At 41.1% G+C, this 12638-nt stretch overlaps 2 protein-coding genes across 2 annotated transcripts; one reads left to right on the plus strand and one right to left on the minus strand.

The window, feature by feature from the left end:
- The first annotated feature begins 432 nt into the window (after positions 1-432).
- On the plus strand, positions 433-1092 carry LOC120077871 (extensin-like). The gene has a single exon (XM_039031967.1). It carries the CDS (start codon positions 433-435, stop codon positions 1090-1092), a length of 660 nt encoding a protein of 219 aa, XP_038887895.1.
- A 3922-nt stretch (positions 1093-5014) lies between these two features.
- LOC120077879 lies at positions 5015-6016 on the minus strand. Its single transcript, XM_039031978.1, has one exon. The coding sequence runs from the start codon at positions 6014-6016 to the stop codon at positions 5015-5017; it is 1002 nt and encodes a 333-aa protein (XP_038887906.1).
- Between the last annotated feature and the right edge of the window lie 6622 nt (positions 6017-12638).

Below are 12638 nucleotides of genomic sequence, written 5' to 3' on the forward strand. Positions count from 1 at the left end.
TAGATTGACCGTCTTTGTTTTTGCTTTTACAAAAGTTGGAAACTTGTTTGTTTTTCTTTAAAAAGTTGTGTATGATCGAATTTGGAACAACGGACGCGTTAAACGCAAGTCTAACGCATGGCCCAGTTGAAGGGATGCGTCTCGAGAACAAAAAAACACTCGACTATTTAGATAACCGAGACGACCCTTCAGCTTCACATTTATTGCAGACGTCAGGCGCCGTCTGACGTCAGCCACTAACCTTCCCTCTGCCTATAAAAAGGCCCAACGATTCGAAGTCCTCTTCTTCTACTTCTTCATTTGCACTCTCGAGCCCTCTAAAACAAAAAGAAAGTAAAAAAGAAACCCGAACCTCTCCGTCTCACTCGCTTTTGATTCGCTCGAGCTTCTCCGGCCACCATGTCGTCCGCCTCAGATAGCCAGAACTAGACAATGAGCTTTGGGAATGACTCTTCGGTAAGCTCTTTCTTCTCTTCCTCTGTTTCGATTTCTCCTCCCTCAATCCCTAGAAAAACCACCAAAACCCTCGCGCAAACCAAACCTACACACGGTGGAGCTACCTCTTCCCAGCGGCCGTCCGTTTCGAAACCTTCCACAGCCCCCACGAAACTCCCTTCCAAAGCCTCGAAAGCTACCGTTACCCCTCCGGCCAAGATCCCTCAACCTAAACCTAAAACCCCTCAACCAAAACCCAAAAATACCCTCAAGCCAAGGGCCAAGACACCTACAAAACCAAGGACACGTCCGTCATCTACGGTCACTTTCAAACCCTACACCAAGCCTGCCCCACCACCAGTCATCCCTAACATCACTATGGTAGGTGCAATGCATAATCCACTCCAAGCCTATGCCCACAACGCACCATTACCAGCGGTGCATCCACCACCTCCACTTTCTATCGAGCCCTTGGCCACCATTTATCCCGTGGAATCAGACACGTCGAGCCAACCACCTTCTTCGCCCATCCTCATATCTTCCTCTGGGACGCCTCATACCCCAGTGGGCACCCCTTCATTTACTCCACCCATACCACCCTCTGACAGTCCTGCATCGAGCGCAATCTTGAAGAGTTGGCAGAATTGGCTCGATTAGACAAGCAAGAGGTTTTTGGTACGATCTTGGCATCCCTCAATCAAAGTCAAGAGGAAGAGCAAGTGATGCGTTCAAACCCACCAAACGCATCATTTGAGTTAGACGAAACGTAGCGGTATGCAATGATGTTTGAAGAGGAATTAGAAGAAGAAGAAAGGGAAGAAGAAAATAGAGAAGGAAAAATTGGCCCTGACGCGTCTCAACCACGCTCATCCGACGCGAATGAAGGGCCTTTAAAATAAAAAAGAGTAACAAGAAAAAGAAGATTGATATTGGAGGAAGAAGAAGATGAGTAATCTGCATCCGAACCTGAGGGTGCAACGCATGAAAACAGCTCAAGGCACGACACACTAGAGCAGGAATTGGAAAACTACCAGCCCGCAATGCAAGGGCAAAGGAAGACTGATCTCCAAAGGGAATTGGAGAATGAACTGAGAGAACTGGCAAGGGAAGCAAAAGAGTATGCGGCAGGAAAATGCAAGGTAACCGACGCATTACCTAAGAAGACTTCGGGAAGAAAGCGTCAATTTAGTGACATACTCGTAGAAAAGGGTTTCTTCCCCGAACGCCACCCACTGCCAATTTACATAACTGAGACAATAAATGCATTGGGGTGGAATCAATTCTCGTTGGGCACACCCGCATCTGGCCCAACCTCGACCGCATGTTCTACAATAGTGAGTTTGATATGGAGAAGAACACAGCTTTTGTTGATGGGGTGTTAGTGCGCTTCTCAGCTGACAAGATAAATGAAGTGTTCAACATTGATAGTAATCTGGACGCGGAAGGAAATCGCATCTTGGAACAACCAACGCAAAGTCAATTAGAAGATGCGTTAAAGACGGTAGCCAAACCTGGAAGAAAATGGCAAACATCGAGAAACGGGGCAAAAATGTTAGCTTCCAGGAATTTAACTCCAGATGCGAATCTGTGGTATTACTTGATCAAACAGAGCATCATGCCTACAATACATGATGAGACATTATCAAAAGAACGCGTCCTGACTACTTATTGCGTCATGCAGTGCATCCCTCTAGACATTGGAAGAATTATAAGGGATCAGATCAAAGCCATCAAGACTAAACCACGGGGGAAACTCTATTTTCCATGGCTGATCTGTGCACTATGCGAACACGGAGGTATCCCTCTGGGGGATGATCATGAAGATATCGATGGCTTGATAGACATAAAGTTAGTAAGGCGTCTACTTCGTGGTTCGCCGCATCAACCTACCTAAACTTCCAGCTGAAGAAGCACAACCACCCTTCAATCTTACTTTCCATGACTCACCATTGGCCTTGGCAGAAGGGAGTCCTGATCAAACACACCAAAAACCAACTCATATAGATCAGGACATCCCTTATTCCCTTTCTTCACCCCAATTAAGCCCAATTCCCAATTTTGTGCCTCCTTCAATAATTTTTTAGCCAATTGGGCTAGGGTCAAGCAATGCTGCAAATTTTGAAGACCTAGTTGGAAGAAGTGAAGAACCAACACCACCTCAATGCAGCGTAGACTTAGAAGAGTTGAAAACTTTTGTTAGTGATCAGCTCAGACCACTGGCCGTGTCTATCGAAGGTCTACAACAACAGAATCGAGTTCTAAGAGATTATCTAAGGCAGCAAACAAGAGGGATGCAAGACCAATTTATTTACACAATGCAATACATCAATCAGGTCTTAGTTGGAATGTTTGCTCTGCCTTCACTGCTTGCTCATCTTAGAAACCCCTTACGCTTCATAGATGAAGACCCTGAGGAAGAACGTAGAGACGATGCGCCAACACAGTAGAGTTTTGGGGTGTTGGGTTATATTGATTTAATTGTTCTTTTGTATCTGCTTGACTTGTTTGTTTACTTCATGTGGGTTTATGAAAATGAATGAGAAATTCCTTATCATTTTGTTCCTTGCGTTTAACTTTGGCATACCTGATTTTTGTTCTTTAGATATTTTCTAAGTCTTGTGCTTGGCGTAACCTCAATGATATCAACTATATGAAATCTATAAGCATAGAATAGGCGTTAGAAAAATCAACAAGGCTTGAACTTCTCTAAAAAATATTAAGTTTACTTTCTAATGCGTGCAAGCTCTAAGTCTTAAACTCCTTTCAAACTCTCAAAGCCTTTTGAAATTTTCTCTCTTTTAGCAATGAGGATTTAGCTCGTCTCCAGATTTGGGATGAGTATAGCTCATCTCCAAATCTGGTATTTGACTGCAATTGATGAAGTTCACGATGTCCGCATACTAGGGAACATTAATGCCCACTGCCATCAGCAGCTCATCAGGGAATTTTTCCTCAATATCTTTTTCTTTATCTTGAACCTCGCAATTCTCCGATCTTGACAAATGATCCGCGACTTGATTCTCGATGCCCTTCCGGTCTTTAATCTCTAAGTCAAATTCTTGTAGTAGGAACACCCACCGTATAAGACTTGGTTTTGCATCCTTCTTTGTCATCAAATACTTGATCGCAGAGTGAACCGTATACACCACAACGATTGTTCCGATTAAGTATTGTCAGAATTTCTCCAGTACAAATACCACTGCGAGCATTTCTTTCTCTGTGGTTGTATAGTTTTCCTATGCATCGTTCAATGTTTTACTTGCATAATAAATAGGATGCATTACCTTATCCTTGCGTTGACTTAAAACTGCACCCACAGTATATCGATAGCATCGCACATCAACGCAAATGGTTGCGTCCAATCTGGCGCAATCAAAATGGGTGCGAAGATGAGTGCATCTTTCAATGTGTTGAATGCTTTGGTACACGCATCATCGAAATTGTATTCTCGGTCAGCTTCAAGGAGTGCACTTAGGGGCCTTGCGATCTAAGAGAAGTTACGAATGAATCTTCTATAAAACCTAGCGTGTCCCAGGAAGCTCCTAAGTGTTTTTACGTTCACTGGTGGAGGTAACTTGGAAATCTTTGCTTGATCAACTTTTAATCCTGCTTGAGAGATTTTATGACCTAGAACTATACCTTCTTCCACCATTAAGTGGCATTTTTCCCAGTTCAAAACAAGATTCGTTGCCACGCATCTCTTCAAGACCTTTTCAAGTTTAGACAAACAGGACTCATAATTACTGCCAAAGACTGACAAATCATCCATGAATACCTTGACTGACTCCAAGTAATCTGAAAATATTGCCATCATGCATTGTTAAAAAGCGCCTAGAGCATTGCAGAGTCCAAATGGCATGCATCGGAATGCAAATGTACCAAATGGGCACGTAAAGGTTGTCTTGTCATGGTCCTCCGGCGTAATTGCTATTTAGTTATACCCTGAATAGCCATCAAGAAAGCAGAAAAATTCATTCCCCACAAGTCTGTCTAACATCTGATTAATAAACGGGAGTGGGAAATGGTCCTTTTTAGTGGCCAAATTCAGCTTGCGATAATCCATACAAATTCTCCACCCCGTAGTCGTCCTTGTGGGAATCAATTCATTCTTGTCATTAGTGATGACTGTCATCCCCCCTTTCTTCGGAACACACTGCACTGGGCTCACCCAGCTGCTATCAGATATCAGGTAGATGACACCGGCGTCCAACCACTTTACTATTTCCTTCTTCACGACCTCCCTCATGGCAGGGTTCAAGCGACGTTGCCTTTCTACGAATCTAGTCTTTCCTTCTTCCAGACGAATCTTGTGCACACAATATGAAGGACTGATTCCTCGAATGTCTGCCAAGGTCCATCCTAAGGCCTTTACGTTACTCTTTAGCATCTGTATGAGTGCATCTTCATTTTCCTTACTCAGCAATGTAGAAATGATAACCGATAACGTGTCATTACTTCCTAAGTAAGCATACTTAAGGTGCACAGGCAACGACTTTAACTCTAGCACAGGTGGTTCTTCCAGAGATGGCTTAATGCGCTGTCAAGTTCGTTCAGACAACTTGAGTGGTTCAAAATTTGCTTACACATGAATTGCGGCACAGTCCTCCTCCACTATTGCACCGATTTCACAATTTTCTTCCTCTAGCTCCTTCAGGGGTTCGTGCCAATGTCCTTCCCGCAGTTCCTCGATATATTGGTAGTTTTCTATATCACCTGGGTACTTCAACGCATTGAATACATTGAATTTTACCTTTTGATCGTCGACCCTGATGGTCAGTTCTCCTTTCTGCACATCGATCAATGCTCGCCCTGTGGCAAGAAATGGTCGACCAAGGATGATAGGGATTTCTCTATCGACTTCGTAATCCAATATGACAAAGTCTGTCGGGAAAATAAACTTGTCCACTTGCACGAGATCTTCTATCTTGCCCTCAAGAAGCTTTATCAATCTATCGGCCAGCTGTAATGTGATCGTGGTTGGTCTTGCTTCGCCGATATCCAACTTCTTAAAAATTGACAAGGGCATCAGATTTATGCTTGCCCCTAAATTGCACAACACATTCCCGACCATCTTCCCTCCTATCGTGCAAGGCAATGTAAATGTCCCAAGCTCCTTCATTTTAGTGGGGAGGTTGTTTTTAAACAAAGCGTTGCACTCATATGTTAACGCAACCATTTCATTTTCCCCGATCTTTCTCTTATTGGCGAGAATATCCTTGAGAAACTTTACATAACTCGACATCTGCTCTAATGCTTCTATCAAGGGAATATTAATGTGTAGTTGTTGGAGAACGTCGAGAAACCTTTGAAATTGCTTGCTATCATCTTTCTTTTTCAACCTGGACAGGAAAGGTGGAGGATCGCGCTGTATTTCTTGTTCACTTTGGTGTCTGGTGAGGTCCTGCGCTTGTTGTGTATCATTAGTTGGAGGTTGCGCTGATTGAGAATTCAAATCTTGAAGAGCTTCATCTTTTGTAGGTGAACTTGCGTCTGAACTGGTACTTTTTCCACTATTAGTTGATTGGTCATCATCAACCGTTAGATCTACTGGTGCTGCTGTCGTATTTGGTTCTGATGGCATAGAGGCTGTTATTTTGCCACTTCGCAATGTCACTGCGTGACATTGTTCTTTACCTCACTGCCCCTTTGTTCCTGAATTGCCGTGACGTGTACCAGGCGCTTTCTTCTTTAATTCCCTTGTAAGCTAATCTATCTGCTCTTCTAATTCCTTAAGGGAATCAGCTTACGATTGTCTCAATGCCTCGCTCTTTTCAATGTAATGTTTTAACGATGTCTCTAGAGTCGAGGTGTTGCAAGAGGTGTAATATAAGAACGGTTGGTCACAGGGTGGTATATCTTGAGAATTACCTGAGTTACAGTCCGAAGTAATGAAGATCGGAGGGTTGCCTCTACCCTCTTGGTAACTGTTCTGATAGAAACTCTGCCTCCCCTTGTTGTGATTCCTGTCCCCACTTGAAGTTGGGTGATCCCACCAACCAGGGTATAAATGTTGCCAAACGATTCATCACAGACAGAATATACAAATTGTTGATTCCATGGGCAGTCTTCTACTGGAATTGCAGCCACATGAGTCACTACATTAACTTGCGCTAATCCTTGAGAGAGACTTATCTGTTGGTTAGCCACCGTATGAAGGAGTGAGGTCATTGTGGTCATTTTCTCTACCAGTGTGCTCATTGTATCGGTTGACACATCAGCACTTTCTACTCTCTCTTGTTCCCGACCTCTTACCTTGAGTCTGGTATCAACCCACAAATTAGAATGTCGCGAGATACGATCCAATATGTTCTTTGCTTTAGTATATGATTTATTCATTACTCCTCCCTCTGCGGAGGCATCGGCAACGGCTTGCGTTGATTGACCTAAGCCATTATAAAATGTTTCCATCAAAATACTATCAGGAATCCCGATGTGTGACAGCTCTTCACTAATTGTCGGAATCGCATCCAGGTAATGCTCAAGGTTTCGTAACCCTTTTGTTCGAAATTCAAAACGTCCCTCCTTCTCTTTGCGTTGACAGATGGAGGAAAGAATCTGTTCATGAACCTATCAACCAACTACTCCCATTCATTAATTTCATCAGGATCTAGTGTTTGAGCTCACCTCTTGGCTTCATCCAGCAATGTGTATGGAAATAGATATAGCTTAAGTCCTTCTTGAGTTACACTAGGCTTGGAGAATGCGCTGCACATGTCTACAAAATTTGTCAGATGAGCGTGTGGGTTTTCACCTTGTAATCCTCCAAATTGTCCCACATTCTGAATCATCTGCAGCATAATAGGTTTCATCTCAAAGCTTACATTCCCTTCAACCATAGGTCTTGAAATTCCTGGTGAGAAATTATAAAAATCTGGCACCGCATAATCCCTCATAGGGGTATTATGGTCAACAGTAAGAAAACTGGATCTTGCACTGGTAAATTTCTCATTTGGTTTCCTATCGGTGCCATATCTTCATTAGCCATACTTCTTCACCAATTACTTTGGCCCTGATGAACTCTTGTGCGAATAGTACTCTTGATCTCTGGGTCTTCTTAGAATCACTAGATCACTCCAACACTCACAAGCCGTCAAACTGCTATCTGTGTTAAATAGCCAGTACAAAGAGATCTGTCCTGCAAAATACCAAAAACACACTCAAACAATAAACCGTTACCCAATCCCCGAAAACGACGCCATAAACTTGTTAACACAAACTTTTTTTCTTAAACAATGCATTGATGCAAATATACGATACTACTTCTAGATATGCGTTAATTATGAATGTTCTTGTAGTATGCCATGCATTGTCACAAGTTTCCTTACGTTGGAACCAAGTGTAATTCCACTGCAAGTTTCTCGGTGTGATCCGACGTCGAACACAGGGATTGTTTGAGGTTATTGTGGTATGTTCGTGGTATATGCGACCAGGTTTTTTTTCAATCTTTAAATAGTGTTTTGTACAAGTATATAAAATTGCGGTAAATTAAAGGAAAGCAGTAAAATGCGATAATAAAACAGGTACAGTAAACCTAAGCTAGATGATACAAGATACAAGCTTCATGTTACAAGATGTTGGGGTTCAGGTTGGCTATGAAGGTCATCCAAAGAACATGGAATGTGGCGGCAAGTCTTATGTACAAACAGAAAGAGAAAGATAACTAATATAAATAGCACAAGTTTCTTAATTGCGTCAAAGTTATAAGTACGGTTCCGCTTTTCTCTTGGTGTACACCTTTCAGTGATTGACCGTGCTCCCACATGTCTGTGGTGAATCAGAGATGAACGTAATGAACGCAAGGTTGCTTCCATGTCTGTAAGTACTACTCGCTTTAGTTAACGCATTCTTCTAACCTTCTCTTGATTGATTAGAATGGTATCTTCACTTCTGCTCTCACAGGTGAAGATGTCGTCTAGCATGCTTTAGCTAAATGCAGTTATCTCTTTAACACAAGTTAAGTACTCGTTTAATTCATATTAATTACCAGGGGATTAAGAAGACATCATGGAGAAAGTGATTCACGGAGGAACGGAAGTAGACAGAAAATGGAATATGAAAGCAATCGAAACATTTAATATATCTATTAAGCATTTGATACATGGTGTGTGAATGAAGAGATAAAGAAAGTGAAATACAATGATGAAAAGAGATAGAATAGATACAAACAAGCGCTAACTTCTTGACACCGATTTGGGTAGAGATCTACTTGCTGGATTCAATGGATCAGATGGATTGATGAGCTTCCCTCTCAGGCTTGCTCAACCGGTAGCAGGGTTCTTAGCACAGAGCTTCTCGGCGGGTATTCGGCAGAATAGAACTGAGACTCACCTCTCGGCCTTGTCTCGTCTTCTTACCAGATTTCTTCAGTTAAGCACCCAGCTCAGTCTTTTCTTTCAACACTTTAGCAGCAATTAGCCCCGTATCCAGTAGCATAAGATTTCTTTTGAAATCTATGGGGTATTTATAGGTGAGGATCTTTGACTCTGGCCTTGTGTCCCCACTTGTTGTTATGAAAATTTCGAAGATAGAGGGATATTATTCCTTCTGTTATACAATCAGACTGTCAATTCTGCACAACCGTTAGTTGTACACGTGTCTCCATCCTCTGCTTTTGTGTTGCTCAACTGCATCTTTCGATTGTGAGTTAGCATGTGGTGTTTGATTTATTACCGTATGCGGTTGAAAGTCAGCTCTGGATCGACTATCGCATTGCGCCGACATTGCATTAATCGTCTCTTCATTGTTGATTGACGTGCACAATGTGACAATGATGCATTGATTAGTTCTTCTTGAGCCTTGAGCGCAAGCGGTGACTTGGTATCCTACAAAACAGAGTAAACTCTCCTTTTCTTCCATCTTAAAAATGTTAGTGGGTGTAATTGTAATAATTCATAATTATTGTATTTCGAAACTAATTTTCATACAATTGACGCATATTTACTATCTTTTGGCCGCAATATCTAGATAAGGTAGTATAAATAACTTGTATTTCTACAAATTATCAATACAGGTAGACATACAAATGGATCATGTTGAAGTTGTAACCTAAAAGGTCTGCATTAAATGGATAAGGTTGGGTGCCTTATCCTGGTAATACTACGGCCCACTTTGTAATTGTTGCATGAGTTTTAAATGTTACAGACAATATAAGCCATATTATTTATGTGGATACATGTGAGTAGGAGTATCCTGTATAAAGAGTTTATACAAGACTGGACTGTAAAATGATTGGTTTTTTTTTTTATAGCACTATTACTTGAAGAAAACAACATTTCACTAGGATGAACATAGGTGACTTGATATTAATCCTGAGTGAGTTGCGAACTCCTGTCTATGAAGGCAATCCTTTGATCTGTATGGATGGGAGTGGCCAAGTTAGCCAACTCAACAAGCCTACCATTTTGGGGATTTGTCCGAGTAGGGAGCTGGGAACACACCTACACAAGAAGGAACTCACTTATTCTCGATTATAGGAAAAGTAGATAAATTTCTCCCTTTAGCAACTGATTCTGGGTCTTAAACAATTAGGCCTCAACCTCTCACTGATCTGAGTGGTGTTAGTTTATAGTTGGACTATAAACTATCTATTCCTTAGAGGAATCAATGGTACTTAAGGTGTTACATGTAACTATAGAGGTAAAATGCTTTTTGACCTAGCTGTACTTATGAGCAATTTGTGAAGGGTTTGTTGTGGTTGATGCCTTAAAGTCTCGTGTCCTGTAGTTTGTAAACAGTTTGTACGAACGCTTATGATGTATAATATATGATATTCTACTTCACTTATTGATTATTCTCAATTTGATGTTTATTTGCTTTAAGACAAACCAATAAACCTAAAATCCCTAGTTATCTTTATGTACCTTAAGCATGGATGTGGTGACATACAAGTGGACCATGTCTTAAGGGATAACCAAAATAGTTTGTAGTATATGGATATAAAAGGGAAACCTTATCCTGGTAATGCTACGAATGCAGTCCGCTTTATGGAATAGTTAACTTATCACAAATGGTTTGATTCTGATCATTCGTGTAGGGGACATACGAGTGGGGGCATCCTATACATAGAATTTGTATAAGACCTGACCACGAAGTGTTAATGTCTCGTTATATAACACCATTCATGACAGAGACTTCACTTCACTAGGATGACCATAGGTAACATGACCTCAGTCCTGACTGAGTTGGGAACTTCTGCCATTAAGGGCAGTCTTTTGATTTGCATGGGTGCGAATGGGAGCTGGGAACTCAGCTACACAAGATGGAATTCACCCCTTCGCCGAAGTAGAGGTAAGTAGATACTTAAGGGCTGATTCCAAGGCTTGAACGATGTGGCGCCACACACCTTCTCTTGGCCCGAGAGGTGTTCACACATAGTTGGACTATGTTGTATTATTCATTAGAGGGATTAGTGGTACTTAAGGAGTGAGATGTAACTACAGGGGAAAAAAATAATTTGGCCCAGCTGTACTTACGAGCATTTGTGAAGGGTTATCATACTTATGATTGGTTATATCCGATTGACACAGAAATATATATGTGGTAAGAAGAGTTCAGTTGTTGATCTTTAGTGGAATTCTTAGTAGTTAACGGATGGTGGATCTCGTGGCTAAAGAGTTTAGTCAGCTATTCACGTACCGTTGGAGCTTCGAGCCATAGGTCCATAACGTCCCCTTGGTAGCTTGGATAAAGTTGGGAATTAGTTTTTGGTTCTGTTTGAAATGTTCAAATTGTCAAGAGGGAGTTTAATTATATATGATATAATTTAATTGGTTAATTATATATGATATGATTGACTAAATGTATGAGATATATTATTTTGGAGAAAGTTGGATATAAATATGATTTATATCAAGTAGAGGAGAAAACACTATAGTAGATATATGATATCAAACTATAGGTTAAGAGTATAATATGATTATATTCATTATTTAATTAATTAGGTGGTTATAAGATAATTGGTCGAGTATTTCTCCGGAATCGTGCGAAAGTGAGAAGTTCGAATTCAGTTATTGTAACTGAAGAATAAAATGAAAATTGTTTCATTTTGTAAGACACGCAGAAAAATCGCTCACGGTGTGAAAGTATACGATCACATAGCATTGAGAGCCTATATGATAGTGCCCGTCTTCCTAAATGATCACACACTTGTGCACTAAACGATCACCCATGATTTTGAAATGATCGCTTACGTTTTCTATACGATCGCTTAATGCACCGAGTAGACCTAAACGATCGCTTACCATTTGATAGACGATCACTTTGTTAAACCTACACGAACGTGTACCTTTTTCTAAATGATGAGCACCTAAATATACGATAGTCTTCTACTATCTCCCACTTGCTTTTTCATTCAACACGATCGCTTTTCCTCCTCCCCTCTACCAATTCCATCAAAGTCTTTGGATTTTCACTCCGAGAATACCGAGGGCTTCGAGTGGTGGTGTCGTCCCTGGTTGCTGTTTGTTCATGCGTTGCTATTCGTGTAGACGACCGTGGTGTTGCTAGGGGACTACTAACTGGTAAGTCTTTCAGTCTTTTTTATTTTATTTGTTAAAGCATGCTACTAATTAGTGTTACAATGCATATCTATTTGTTAGAATGTATGTTTGGTAATTTTGTTACAATGAAATCGGAAAGATATGCTTCTGCTCATAGGCACTCTTGTTTAAGAGTTTCTTCAATTGGTATCAGAGCCATGTTTCTGATATTCTAATTTCATTGATGCAAAGAATTGCACCATATTTACTCTCTGTTTAATTGTTAAATTCATTTGTGGATGTGCAGATTAATGGAGTTTTCTGGTATGAAACCTCGGTTTGATTAATTCTTTTACATTTCCGGTTTATTGTAAAGGCCTGTGCGTTTTTGGGCATAATTAATTGTTATCGAGTCTTTAATTCAAAGTCAGTTTGAGTTTTGAGTCGCTCGTGAAGAAGTTTGGAGCAAGGGTTGCTATTCTTCGAGGAAGAAGACGATCAAGAGTTGATCGGATCATGTAGGCGATGGGGTAGGCGATCGCTTCAGATGCTCGGGAGTCGTTTAATGCACGCGCGCACTAGACGATCGTTTAGCTCAGTAAGCTTTATGGCTTAGTACCTGACTAAAGAATTGTGGAGTAAATCGCACGGTAAATCGTTTACCTCTTCACATGTTAAGCGATCGTCTAGACAATCAGGCTTCGCAACCTCGTTGTTGTCTAAGCG

The sequence above is a fragment of the Benincasa hispida genome, chromosome 1 (genome assembly GCF_009727055.1).
Source record: "Benincasa hispida cultivar B227 chromosome 1, ASM972705v1, whole genome shotgun sequence".
In the NCBI taxonomy this organism is placed as follows: domain Eukaryota; kingdom Viridiplantae; phylum Streptophyta; class Magnoliopsida; order Cucurbitales; family Cucurbitaceae; genus Benincasa; species Benincasa hispida.